Source organism: Oncorhynchus mykiss, chromosome 10, assembly GCF_057628025.1.
Source record: "Oncorhynchus mykiss isolate SJ-2025 chromosome 10, ASM5762802v1, whole genome shotgun sequence".
Classification (NCBI taxonomy): Eukaryota; Metazoa; Chordata; class Actinopteri; order Salmoniformes; family Salmonidae; genus Oncorhynchus; species Oncorhynchus mykiss.
In genome coordinates, this window is record NC_143031.1 from 6,230,399 (window position 1) to 6,245,000 (window position 14,602).

Genomic DNA, 14,602 nt, shown 5'->3' on the forward strand with positions numbered 1-14,602 from the left:
TTAGGCCCATGGGTGTTATCTGATCGTCAAACACTTGATCAGCCCTTAGCAAACTCTGCCAAAATGTCATTTAAGGTATCTTGATTTATTTGTATAATATTTTACATAAGTTATTTGATTCTTTATATATATATATATATAATATATAGCCTATTGCATTCAAAATAATGCATTGATATAAGTAGAATAATATACTTTTTTAAATGAAGAAATACTAAAACGCATTGACCCCTGTAAAAGGCATATTATCAATCATTGAAAGTACATACACATTGTAGTTGCAGCATAGCACGGCGTGAATATCATCCTAATGGGTCAGTACTATAGATATGGGATTGGCTGAAGGTGTGAACCTGGAGATATCGTATTGATCCCCTCTCTTAATAACTGTCAAGAGGAAAAAACATCACGCTTTGACAACTTCAAACACTCATAGTCGTTGTAAAATCTCGCTGATTATTCGCGTTATCACAGTTATTCAGTGATGCGGTTTAAATTGGCTATATTGGTCGGGGCCTGTATTAAAGGTGTGTTAGGCTTAAGAGCTGGAATTGGATATTGTGAGAATTTCGCCTCACAATATCAAATTCCAGCTCGTAGGCCTACCAGTATGAGTGTATATTCCCGCTGAAGCATTTTCTTGGCAGTAAAAAAAAAAACGAGTCTAAAAACGAATAGCCTAAGCTCAAAAATAAGTGATGAAGAAACCAAGCTGGAATGGAGGGAAAATGCCAAGTCGCTCGCCAGTAGCAAGTCTCAGCTTTTCATCATAGCGAGTTTGATTACTTAAAGGAGTTGCCTGGTCTAAATGCTCTTGCAGTAGCCTGCTTCTCATCTGTGGTTCAGCCCACATCATTCAAACCACAACGCGTTGTCAACATAATAAGATCTGTAATGTGAAATATCCAGTCGAACGAAAAGCACAGACGGCAATCTTCGGAATGCTCATTGACTGGCAGAATATGGATGTTAACTGGTCAAGATTTGTCTGAGTTGTCATCAATTAAATAATGTATTCTAAGCCGGTATTGGCTATTTACTAGCATAGGCTATTTACTAGCATAGGCTATTTACTAGCATGGGCTATTTACTAGCATGGGCTATTTACTAGCATGAGTCATGACTCCCTGACAAAAGAAAGATTAAATAAAAATAATACTTCGAACTCCCATTTTATTCCATAAACTTGGAAAATGTTTGTGTTCGTTTATACCTTTTCCCTTTTATTAAATAGATACCTGAAATAAACTACTATCTGCTTTTATTGTATTCAAACAGATCATAAACACATGAAGTTACTTTTCAATCACCTTTTTGTATACAGTATAATGGACTTTGCTTTATCTCACATAATTATCAACAAGTACAAAACACGTTGCACTGAAGTTAAAGCATGCGGGATTTCTATTTTCAGCACGTAAAAATTAGAAAATACTCCAGACAAAAGCAGGCTATAAAAATGACACTCACGCTAAAAAAAAAAGAAATGACACATTTAACCGGGCCCGTGGCACCCCCTGCAAAGACGGTAAAGCACACATGAGCAATATAAGCTATGTACAATATAATTGTTTTTCTACCGAGTCTGGATACGCCTTTTTGTTGCACTTTTTGTTCCCAATCCAAGACCAGGAGTATACAAGCCACGTTTTAAATTCTTTTGAGTCCTCAAAGCAAGCAAGCGAAAATACACAGATGTTCCTTTGTCTGTTTCTGCAATGTAACACGTCTTCATCACTTTATAAAACAAAAAAAACATTTAAATTGTTGTGCAAGTTCAATGGTAAACACATACAACCCGCATAATCCATTTGAAAAAAATGATTGCAACTAATCCAGTTTAGTTGTCTTTCGCCCCATTCGCAGGTAGGCCTTCTAGACCCACAGCTGTCGGCAAATTATTTTCATCGCGGCTGATCGGTCAACTGTTGTATTGGCAGGCGTTAAGGCTAGACCCGGGACTTTGCAACCCGCTGTATCCAAAGGTTGGATGCTGTTTTGATTTCAGTCTCAGAGTCGCCAGGCTAGAGTTACATGTGTCTCTGTATACGCTGTAAGGGGAACCGGGAGGTCCATACGGACAGGCGGAGGAGGACATGGCTGAGTTCATTGTAGAGGTGCCGATGCCGTTAAGATTACTGATGTTGTTCAGGCCCGCAGTCGGCATCCCCGGTACAGCGGAGTGGCCCATACCTCCGGACATAGTCATAGAAGAGATGGAGTTAGGAGCCGAGAACATTGACTGGGATGTGAGTGGGCTCATTGAGTTGAAAAAGGTGAAGTTCTTTGTGGACAGAGGGGCCGGTGTCAGTCCTTTGTTCGTCCAGTTATTGTAGGTATAGGCGGGATACATGTCGTCGTAGGGCTGCATGAGGCCACTGAACTGGGGCAGGTAGCTGTTCTTGCACAGGTCCATTTGCTGGTTGCGTTCACGCTTCCTCCACTTGGCCCTGCGATTTTTGAACCACACCTAAATATAAAAGAAGAAAAAAAGATGTATTCAACATATCTATAACAATAATTTAATTTAATATGATAATAATAGTTGTATTATTATTTGCCACATGCACAATACAATCCATAACAGTCCGATTTAAAATGTATAGCTAGGCCTAACGAGCCTATGAATGATGGAAAACCTAGAATATCAATATTGACAAAATTGGCTCTGTTTGTCTAATAAGAAACACCTCGTAAATACTTTACCATGGAAACATCCGGTGTATTATATATTTAAAAACATAATTTATAGATTTTTTTCCCGTTTTTTTTTTTGGGGGGGGGGGGGGGCGCGGCTATGTTCCGGGACACACGGTTGTAGGCTACTGATAAATTGTCTATAAAGACGTTAACGTTTTGGATGGCATAGGTTTAGAACCCATCGGTGGGTATATATTTAGAAACGTCTTCTCGTCATTGTCTTTTAGCTGTAGGCCTATGTCTCAAAATAAACCAGATTTTAGGCATATTAACTAATGCTACTAGTCGAATTATCACATTCATTATTATCAGCAGTTGTATTATCAACACGTTTTTTTTTTTGCTCGGCCCTTCCGCAAGACCATTGAATTAAAACATCTGATGTTATGCCTCTATTGAGTGTGTGGGTAATTCCGTACTGTTGGCTAATAAAGTTAACGATACAGTATGATAATCGACTGCAATTGGGGGTCAATAAGAGTTTGTGACCCTCTTAAAATAAAATAAAAAACTATTATACAGACCGTAGGCTGTGGATAATAGTAATATGATCTTCTAGCCATCGAAAAACTGAAATAAACATCGCTTATTGGGTTTTGAAATACTGTCTACTTGTTGCTAACTGGGGGTGCATTTTATCGTTTGGATATGTAGTCTTGAAAATATTGACACATGTACACATGAACATTAGCCTAATTGTAAGCCTAGGACACAAACTCAAGCCGATCTTGTTTCTTGCCTATATTGCAATTAAAAACACCCGATTTGTTTATGGGGGTTTGGGTTGAATTAGGCTAAAAGGGGTTTCCAATAGACCCACTGTGCAATTATACTCGAAGGAACGGTGTATATGTAGAGTAAGTATGGACATTACTCAATGCACTTCACTAAACATGTTTCTGCTGTAAAAGGTTTCTGGAGTAACACGTCTACAGTGGAGTGTCGTCGAACAATACACATTACAGCACTAATAATATATGTAAGTAAACTGTTACCGAAATAAATATTTATAAATGAATTGGCGCAGTATAGGGGTGCAGGCTTCAGGGTATACTTATTAAAACATAGTAGATGCAAAGTCACCAAATGTGGATACATTTGTGTTCATTTGTCACCCCCGAAAGATGTTATCGAAAATGTAATTGGTGGGAGAACCAGTTAGTTTGAGTGGGGATTACAATGAGCAACTTTAAAACGCTTGGGGGAGGAGAATTATGGTGTCAGTTCCACGTCATACCGTTAGTAATCATTGGTAATTATTGCGACGAAATCATCCAAGTGATATTCGAGTGTAGGCTTGAAGTAAAGTAATAAACCCCGAACAAGTTTCAACTGAAAAGTTTTCACTGTAGAATCCGTTCATTCACATCTTTATGGTTTCCCTCTGAATAGACTTGACACGCGTTTTACGCACCGCGTCTCGAGACTTACCCTGACTCTGGCCTCGGTGAGGTTGGTCCACACGGCTATCTCCTCTCTTGTGCTCATGTCCGGGTAGCGATTCCTCTGAAAGGTGGCTTCGAGCTCTTGCAGCTGCTGGCTGGTGAAATGAGTCCTCTGCCGCCTCGCTTTCTTCTTTTTCGGGTCGTCTGCGTTGCCATCGTCACTTCTGTGTTCTATGATCCTCTCTTTTTCTGCGAACCCCCCCCCCAAAAAATATAAATTATGGTTATTGTAATGTAGCGTATACTGAGGCAGACTTTCTTACATTTTTACATAGAGGGGTGCCCCTCCCCCATGTGGTTCTGTACAATCTCATTCCAACTCAACTCATTAGTTTAGAGGCCCCCAAAAAAAACGCATGTACAATTTTGTACAAACTACAAAAAACAGTTTAGTTCTGCAGCACAAGCGCATAACAGGCCATACCTGGCAGGATAATCCTAGCAGTGTTTGAAGTGTCTATAAATCACTAAAGTAAATGACCAGTTTCAAAAGCCTATTAAAAAAGACCACAAGAAGTATCACGTGCTCGTGGTCGTCAAACATTTACGGATTTGCTCCTGGTTCAATATTGATTATTTTAGAAACGCTATTAAACATTTATCGGCCTCTACCTGCATAAACCAACATTCCCTTTTGTTGCAACGTTTGTCCAGTCTTATCCAACGGCCATTATCTTGCCAATGCTTGTCTTTACACGTTAGCGCCTTTGTTTTTATACCTTGAAAATAGCTAGATGTAAGAAGGGCAATACTTTAAGACGAGAGGTCAGTTCAAAACAAAACGCCATGTTTTAATGGCTGACTGTATTGGCTAGAGCTATTCTCCTTAGGCCTACGTCTCGTGATCTCTTTAGTATGACTATATATATATATATATATCTTTAGTATGACATATATATATATATATATATTGATATAGTTTACAGCTGATGAAGAGGTGGGATGAAGACACACACCATCCTGCAGCAGGAAGAATGCGATTTGAAAACTCATCAACCCGTAGGCTATTTCTTGTTATCCTATGGAAAGTGTTAAAAGACGAAGTATTTATTTGATAATATGCTCGATAATGTTTTAATAGCGGTGATATAGGCAAACACTTCAGCAAAGCGTTTTAGACACGACATTTAAGTCTACGGAAATGAACACTGAAATTAATAATATGACGCTGAAGAATTCCCATTCATACATATTGGGTAAAATTCACATTCTAATCTGAACTTTTTCCTGCACGTTTTTACAAATAAAAACGTAGTTTGTTTTAACAGTGGGACACTGCTGTTTCACATGGACTAAAATACACAGACCATAGGCTAAAACTCAACGCATTGGGCACGTTGCATGCTATATATCTACATTTCTTTTATCGAAAACCTTACGCACATAAGTAGAATGTTTAACAAGAAAAGCCGTGTTTTAATTATACCTAGCGATAATGATAGTAGGTAGGCCTAATGCAATGTTATTGCACCGTAAATGTACCTGCTATTTCAGTATCGGATGACTCGCTGCTTGAGTTCTCTAACGTTTCTCGAGTGTTGTTCGAAGTTCTCGGCAAGTGAAGCGTAGAAGCCTGCATGTCGCGCGTCGGTGGGGGTCTCACGGTCTCTGCAATTCTGTCCAAATTCATTCCACCTTGAAAAGAGTGATGCCGTATTAAAAATAAATATTCAATCCGGTATATTCGAGCTTTCTCAATCTTCAAGACGAATGCTTAGATTTCCATCCGTAGCAAAACACTTGCCATTGCAACAACAAAAAAACTTTTTAAAACAGATTTCCACGAATTTATTCTCCGGATAAACAAACCCACTTTTCCTCGCAGCAGTGACAGTGCGTTATGCTTTCAGTTTCCGCTGGTGCGGATATGCCCGGTGTGACCGAATGGAAGCGCTCGCAGCAGAACCAAGGGATGTGACCCACCCATCTTCTGCGTTAAAACCTCCCCGAAATAAGGAGTCCCTCCCACCCACAAAGAGCATTCAATCTGACTGCAGGAGAGGATTTTTGGTGGGGATTTATCTCAGGGGAGCGCATGAGGCAACAGCGAGTTGCGTTGCATTGGAAAGTTTGGAAGAAAATGGGCCCTTTATTCAGACATGTTTGAAATATGCTCGAGCGCAATGGAACGGCCCGACAGCTGGGTGCGCTTATATACACACGCACACAATGTATGTCTCGGATATGAACGGAGCTGAATAAACATTGCATATAGACCTGCCCATGTTATTTTCAAGGCCAAATATATATTGGAAAGTACCTAATTTATACTTAAGTATGTATATGGTAGAAGCTTAATGCAGCAGCAGTGTACTATGTACCGTAATAGTCTATAAATTCATGGATGAGGCCCTTTTAATGACCTCTTTTTTTTTTCAGGTCTTCTAAACAATCACGGATTAAAAGCAAGTGAGGTGGACCTTGTGTCAAAAGAATGAAGTGGTGTGTTTGTGTGTGTGTGTGTGCGCGCGCGCGCGCGCGTGTCACTGCACTGATTCAGGCATCTTCACGTGTAGCCTTTACAATCATATCTCTCGCTACTTGTAAACTGTCAAAGATAAGACAAATAATCTGAACTATGAAAATTACAACCTCATGAGAAACGACTGCATAAAGTAGGCCACAAATTATGATGATGCGTGTAGGACCTTTATATTTATTTGAGGCTTTAATTTTGTAAACTTTGATTTAACTATTATTTATAGTTTTATAACAACTTGCATATACTAACTACACAGCTATGTCTTAAGCAATTATTTGTTTTAAGATGTTAATGGGAAAAATGGCAGCACTATCAATCTTTTAGTTGGTCCTTCTAAATACTACACTGAATGACCATTTCTCAGCGGATTAAAGCCCCCCAAAAAATGAAATTATAATATAAAATAATGTAAATAAACGAAAATAGAAACGGTAACGGTGGCCTATGGCGTACAGATACACTAGGCCATATAGGCCTCTACACATAAATTCGTCTCGTGACAGTTTCTAACTTTATTACATTTGTTGGAACTAACGATTGATATTTTGCATTCAGATATGCTAGCCTTATGTCACTTGATATTAAAAAAACACATTGCCTAAATAATGGCATCGAGTTGAGTTGCTTGAGTTTAGACTATTTTGGACAATCATACAGGCCTAACTGTAAATCAGCGGCGCCTGCTGGTAAGACATGACTGAGATGAAACGTCACATCACACAGTCACGAGCCCGGCCACTTGAATTGATTTTCTGTGAATCAGTTCAATATATTTTAAATAAAAAATAACTTCTTTTTTTTTAAAGAAAACCTTTATATAGACTAGGCCAGGGTTCCCCAACTGGCGGCCCTTATTTGACCCCCAATGTATTTGTATTTATGTTAGGCCATAAAAGACTCTAAAAACACCAGCAAATCAGCTCCAAGTTATTTAAATTCTGCAAGTCTGTTCCAAAGTATTACAACTCATAATTGAGAGATATACAGTTTGTGATCATATAAAAATGTAAGCAATGTTTGACATGATTCTGTTTTAGTTAAATACTATATCCGTTTTGGCTTCTTTTGGTCAATTTGCAGTTTACAAATTATTTGTAATTATGTTCCGGTCCCCTGACCATCCGCTCAAGAAAGAAATCGTACCGCGGCTGAATCTAGTTGATGACCCCTGGCCTTGGCCTATAAACAGCACGTATTCGTCTGTCCTTTAAGCGAAATGTTACAATACATAGGAAATAGTAAACAATACTGGGAAATCAACACCATTTATCAATCACCTGTCATTGTAGTTATCAACACAATATGCAAAAAACAATGCAAACTCGTTTTTAAGTTGATAGTCGAGTAAATGTAAAGGAATGAAGACGAGGCAAGGCGCGCCTCCCTGTGTCAACCTGGATTGTCGTAAAACCTAGGCCTATATCTGCATTCATTATTTATTTTGTGAATGATTTTATGGATTCAACGTTTTGTCATCCATCGTCAATAAAACAATTTTAAAAATGTAGTAACTCTGATCTGATGGTAGTCCTGTTTTATTCGCCACACTTCCAAACGGTCCCAATAACAATGCAGTATTATAATGACTTTGGCCAGGTAGCGTATGTAGCTTCCGCTGTGCACGGTCTCCTAGCCATGTCGCCGGCGCCAATGCTAAGCGCTTTAGGTCATTGTATGACATTAACTTTTGACATGAGAACCCCGTCGAACTGTAAAGCTTTCCTTCGGGGACTTTCAGAAGGCAATTGTGCAACCTCTCAACAATTACTTTATTTTTTTTTCATTCATTTCTTCTGTTTCCTCGCCAGAGTAATGTAATATTGTTTTTATGTTATTGAACCGCTTTGTAAAATGAGTTTTCTGGAGCACTTGAATGCACGCCATGCTGTTACACGAAATAACGCCTGCAGGCCTACCCATTCCTTATATAAAAGCTAGAATAATATAAACCAACGAAGTGGTTTTGCATTTGATCTTTCCTTATTGGTTCATGCACTCTTGGCAGTGTGTCTTGGTCAACTGCATTTAAACTAATCCAGATACAAACCAAACATGTTTAATTAATGTTGCTAGTGCGTTTTAACTCCCCCGAGTTGACTGGAACGTTGATGGAAAGGATTCGATCCTGGTAATAGAGAAGAACTGAGATAGGAACATAAAATCAAGGGCAAACACCATTGCCACACCAAACGTCTCAGCGAATGAAGACATGTAAGCTAATGACAAACTAATCTCTACTACTTAAAGTAGTAGGTTCCTACTATGTAATAGTTTTGAGGGCACCTAAAAAGCCCAATTAGAGTGCTCTTGGGGTGACATAATTGGTGCAATTACGCACAACCAAATGAAGATGCTCGTCATAGTGAATGACCAACAGAGATGTAGTCAGCATCCCTTTGGGCTTTGGCTCGTATGTTAGAGGCGAGACTGGACTGGTGCTGTTACCTCCTTGACAATCTATGTCATAGGGCTAATATGCTGATCTCGTGCATATACGGTGAAAGAAGGACCATCATGTCAATTTTGTCTTTCAACGTTCATATTGGACTGCGGCATTGTTGGCTCGGCGTGGTCGGATAATGCGCTTTCAAATATAAGGCACTTGCGTAACGGATGGTTTACAGAAGTTTTTAATTCCTTCACCAAGACGGGTTACAGGGTAGAGGCAAGATAAACAGTCATATTTTCTCGGAGGACTGAAAATAAACTCAACGACCGTCGTTAATCATCACAAACAAAACAAAACAAGAAAAAAAACTGGAATTCAAGCAGGGCCTAGTGTTTTTGTTGTTGTTTTTATCGTCTTCTATTCGTCGTACCCAAAACAAACTACCGAAGGGGAAACGAAAACAGACGTTCGATTCAAAGGGAATAAATAAATAGGGTTTGAATGTAATTGGACAGGCTGCGTCATTGGAAAAGGTACGGATATAATAACATTATTACTTTAGTGATCGTCATATCTTGGCCATCTACAGTGGAAACTTGGTCAAAGGCCTGCGTGACCAGTTCCCGATAACCACCCTGACATCTGAACAAGTGTTTCAGTCTTAATGTCTCCATCATTTCACTCACGAATGAGGCTACTTTGTACCTTATTGGTTCATAATAGCTTTTATTTGTATTTTTTTTACCTTTATTTAAGCAAGTCAGTTAGGCAAGTCAGTTATGAACAAATTGTTATTTTCAATGACTGCCTGTTCAGTGGCAGAACCTTGTCAGCTCGGGGATTTGAACTTGCAACCTTCCGGTTACTAGTCCAACGCTCTAACCACCCTGCGGTAGATTGAGGTTAGATCACCTATTGCCTCATGTTCTCTTCAACAGTCCATAGGCCAATTAAAAAGTTAAGTCCTCATCCGTATAGGCTACAAGATCAATATCTTTATAAAATATAGCCTAACCCGTTGATTGCGTAAATGCAAATGACATCGTTAATTCAATTCCAGGATCAGCGTTACCTTATAGATTGGACAGACTAAGTATGGGATATAATGATCATAAATGAGCAAAAATGCCTGTTTGAATGTATTCGTGTGGTTTGCATAGCCTACAGGTTAAAGCTCTGTGTCAAATAGCCTTTTATATGGAATATCAGTAAAGGGTATTCGTTTTTCACATTCACCGCCTTATTACACATACACGACAGAAACCAATTAAGGATCCTAGATCTCTAAACGTTGTTATTTTTTTTTTATGTTGTTATCCCAACATAGTTTCAACAAGTTTATTTAAGCCACGGTTAGACAAACAATAAAAGTAGTCTATATTTTTGCGTAATAAGGTATAACAAAGCAAATAACAAATCCTTCATAACGAAGCATGAACTATTCAGATGTAAGAAGCGTACACAAATATAATATGTAGCTTACGGGCATAATAAAGGCTTGATTATGCATTTATAAGCTGCCAATGGTGCATGAAAATAAATACAAACTAGGCATAGGTTCTCAACTCCGTGTTCGTTTATAATCGGCTTGTCCACTGACAATGCATTCATTTAGCCTTTAGCAAGTCTTTATGAGTGCATAATAAACCACGTTTGACCAGTAAATTGTTACCAAAGTCTGAAAGAAGTAGTGAAACGTGCGTACCTGAATCTCCGCAGGAGATTACATTCTTTGACAAATTAAGTTCCATTCCAGATGCCTGAAAAAAAATAAAAAAATAAAAAATAACAACGGTGCATTCAACATCATACACTTTTATACAGGTTCGTCATTGTGACATTCTTACCTCTATTGATACATCATTATAAAACAGGCCTATATTGGTCCAAGTGAATAGCGTGCACGCACTTGCCCCTTTGCTTAGGCTACTTGAAAATATAATGAAAGAAATGCGTGCACAACTTAACGTTCAATTAATAGAGTCCTTTTTTTTTGCGGCACTTATTAACCAATGGGAATAATGTTGACCTTTCGTTCAGAGATACCGTTGCCTAAAAGTCTTTATCGTGATGTATACACACAACCTCTCTTATCTTCAAGAATCCCTTTGCTCGCTTTATGTCCATAATAAATCGTGACGTAATACATGGTTCCCATTCTTCACACCGATGTCACTCACTCACACACACACACACACACACTCACACACATGAGTTGTGATATGTCAGATTAGTAACATATTCAAGAGCACGTACACAAAATATATTCACTAAGAGGCTTTTGAGAATTAAAAAATGTGTATTACATCTAATGATGTGAGGGCGCATTTTCTTCTATCGTTGTACCTCTCACGCGATATCGTTATTTTTCAGTCGGTCATAGCCTAAACACAGACATAGCCTAGTCTTCTCATCCATGCACTTATGAAAATATCATCAAATTTAACATTTTTATTTCAATATCCAACAACACCCTATATACCCCGACAAGGTTGTTCTTCTGCAACAGTCAGGTAACCACCCTGAAAGCGATGTCATGACAATGCGTAATACTCGAAGCCTCGATGTATCCACTTGACAAGGACAGGAGAGGCTACACATGTCCACCAATGTGTTAAGACTGCGTTATTGCTAGACCGTTTGGATGGTTATGTTCAGTGATCTCGCAGACTATCTAATGCCTCTTGTAAAACACAACTGTCTGCTCTACAGAACTGCCGCGCAAACACAAACGCTCTCATGCATATCGCTCAAGACGCTCACAGCCTGATCGTTCGTTCTTATAGTAAACACATTGAAAGGCATATATTTTCCACACAACTCGAATAGCCTACTCACCAGTTAATTCCCAGCAAAGACAGAAAAAATGAGTCGTTAATATGTCCACATGCAGGTGTGAAACATATCCACTTAATTGCTGGCATATGCTGTGTCCAAATATGCGCTTTGATAGCTTCCCTGCGTTGCTCGGGGTTTTCTTCTGGAGACCTTTCGCGTGTCTCGGTGACGTCACGCCAGCGAATCCTCGACAGCAACTCGATACAGGATGCGCATATGCCATGAGGGGGGTGTTCAAGCAAACCCGTCTTTTGGAAGGTTGAGAACAGCGTAAACAAATGGTTCTGAATATTAATATGTTTAGTGGAATGTATGGGTAACATTTTATTTTTTAAATGTATGGTTAATAAGAAGATATAGGCTAGACATTTCGTCGTGGGGGAAAATATTTAAGAGTTTTTACTTTGTATTTTATATAGTAGTCTTCTCTACATGTTGGGCAAAATATTATGAGACACTAACAATATAACCTATGCAAGCAGTTACAATTAATTTTGGAAAGATAATACAATAACAATAATATAAAACATGTGTTTTAGGTTTTTTGGTTTGGGTAGGCATATAGCGATCATTAGAATTCCTCAATAAAGCACACATCTCACTTAAAAGCAATTATGCTTGGAGCAGATACGCATATTGCTTTTAATAGCTTAATTTGTCAGCTGCACATATTCAAACGCTATTAGACAATATTTACCCTCCGTTTCAAACCACACACTATATACCGCTGATAAATACGTTATTTCATTTGATTTAAACTTGTTCAAAACGCAAAATTTCATCATTTATGCTAGCAGCTCAGTTTTTATATGCCTTAATCTAAAATTAGCCAATGGTATTTGTGTTTATGTGACTTTACGCTCAACATTGCTTTAGTTGCAGCCCGTTCTTGTTTTTAGCTCGATAAACAAAGTAATAGGTCTAGCCTAGAAAATAAACGTTTGCTGAGCATTAATACTTTAAATATCCCATAGCCTTAATGAAGTGATTGCACGAAGCTCGGCTTGGCTATTGCCAGCGGCCTACTGTCTAGCTACTTAAACATATTCACTTTCTGCATGACATGTTTTCTACCAGAAACATTTTAATACATGATTCTGTTTGTTACTATACATTTTCAAAAGTATATATATATATTTTTTTTTTAAACAACAAAACAGATTAACTGTAGCCCAATGAAATGTAGCCTAACTAGTTTATTTATTAGGCATAAACAGCAGGAACATTTATTTTACATTTTATATTTTGAATTGTATTTCCTATGCTTTCCCAATTTAGCTATTCGTATTCAAATTATTGTAGCCTGTTGGAAATAAACATTCGACATACAGACGCGCGCGAGAAAAAATATACAGTAACGTATGCATACAGACACTGGCCCACTTCATGATTCCTTCTGATTGCATGTATAGGCTAATTGGACACATCAACCAGTGTCTCTTGTTAAAACTAATAATTAAAACCGAAAGAATATCGAACAAACAGCTTCTAAGGAAGATCGACCAAACCGTTTCTACGGAATGTTGATCAGACTTCAGTCATTTTACTGTCGCGTTCAGTATAACTTGTTACTCCAAATAGGATTTCCCTGTAATGTGGTTCTTTTGTTGTATTTTGTCCTATTTATTAATAGGCCTAATCTATTATCCTTGCCAAAGTGTCAATTAGTAGGCCTAAATAAACAAGAGCACAATATAGTAGCCTATTTGTACCTTTATTTAACAAGGCAATAACAAATTCTTATTTTCAATGACGGCCTAGGAACAGTGGATTAACTGCCTGTTCAGGGGCAGAACGACAGATTTGTACCTTGTCAGCTCGAGGATTCGATCTTAAACCTTTCGGTTACTAGTCCAACGCTCTAACCACTAGGCTACCTGCCGCCCCTTCTAAGCCTAATAAGAATGCCTAAGTGGAGAAGGCCTACAAATAAGAGAAAAACTATGAGAAAAAAAAACTAGGCCTATGTCACTTATCAAGATTGTATTTTACGCTACCTCATTCGGAAATCGTAAATATATTGGAGCAATCCAAACTCAAATTTGTACATTTATACAAACGAGAACCGGGGCTGATGGGTTTGAATATTGAAGCCATGTAGGTATTAATTTAAATCATTCTCTATAGCTCAAGACCATCGGCCTATACGGACGGATCTGTAAACAAATACAATTAATAAGGCCAACATTTATTTAGCCTCGCTAAATTACTTTTTTTTGGTGAAAACGTAGTCGGCTTTGCCATGCAATTGTTGTCGAATCCGTCGTAAACCGCATACCTGTCCGTGTTAAAACAAACGACATGGATAACCATGCCTTCTTGCACTAGGGCCTATATATTTAGTTACTGGTACTTTGTGGTGTATTCTGTATGTCCAGTATGACACACTGCATGGCCTAACCATACTGCATCGAGCTCTGTTGCTGTATTCTGTACGTCCAGTATGACACACTGCATGGCCTAACCATACTGCATCGAGCTCTGTTGATGTATTCTGTACGTCCAGTATGACACACTACATGGCCTAACCATACTGCATCGAGCTCTGTTGTTGTATTCTGTACGTCCAGTATGACACACTACATGGCCTAACCATACTGCATCGAGCTCTGTTGTTGTATTCTGTATGTCCAGTATGACACACTACATGGCCTAACCATGCCGCATCGAGCTCTGTTGTTGTATTCTGTATGTCCAGTATCACACACTGCATGGCCTAACCATGCCGCATCGAGCTCTGTAGGCCTT

General features: G+C 38.6%; 1 protein-coding gene across 3 annotated transcripts; it reads right to left on the reverse strand.

The window, feature by feature from the left end:
- Positions 1 to 1,244: 1,244 nt before the first annotated feature.
- pitx1 (paired-like homeodomain 1) lies at positions 1,245 to 12,029 on the reverse strand. 3 transcript variants are annotated; one of them, XM_021617367.3, is made up of 5 exons: positions 11,855 to 12,029; positions 10,722 to 10,776; positions 5,628 to 5,780; positions 4,132 to 4,334; positions 1,245 to 2,470 (listed from the first exon to the last, which is right to left on the reverse strand). In XM_021617367.3, exons 2-5 carry the CDS (start codon positions 10,765 to 10,767, stop codon positions 1,922 to 1,924), a joined length of 951 nt encoding a protein of 316 aa, XP_021473042.2. In that variant the 5' UTR covers positions 10,768 to 10,776; positions 11,855 to 12,029; the 3' UTR covers positions 1,245 to 1,921. The 3 variants fall into 3 exon arrangements, with proteins under 3 accessions (XP_021473042.2, XP_021473044.2, XP_021473043.2); XM_021617369.3 differs by lacking the exon at positions 5,628 to 5,780 and having other exon boundaries at positions 11,855 to 12,016; XM_021617368.3 differs by lacking the exons at positions 10,722 to 10,776; positions 11,855 to 12,029 and adding an exon at positions 5,959 to 6,073.
- Between the last annotated feature and the right edge of the window lie 2,573 nt (positions 12,030 to 14,602).

Coding starts and splice junctions, on each gene's coding strand:
- pitx1 (XM_021617367.3), bottom strand. CDS start 10,767: ATGGAACTTAATTTGTCAAAGAATGTAATCTCCTGCGGAGATTCAG. Junction 4,335..5,627: donor ATCCGATACTGAAATAGCAG/GTACATTTACGG, acceptor GGGGGTTCGCAG/AAAAAGAGAGGATCATAGAA. Junction 2,471..4,131: donor TCACCGAGGCCAGAGTCAGG/GTAAGTCTCGAG, acceptor TTTTATATTTAG/GTGTGGTTCAAAAATCGCAG.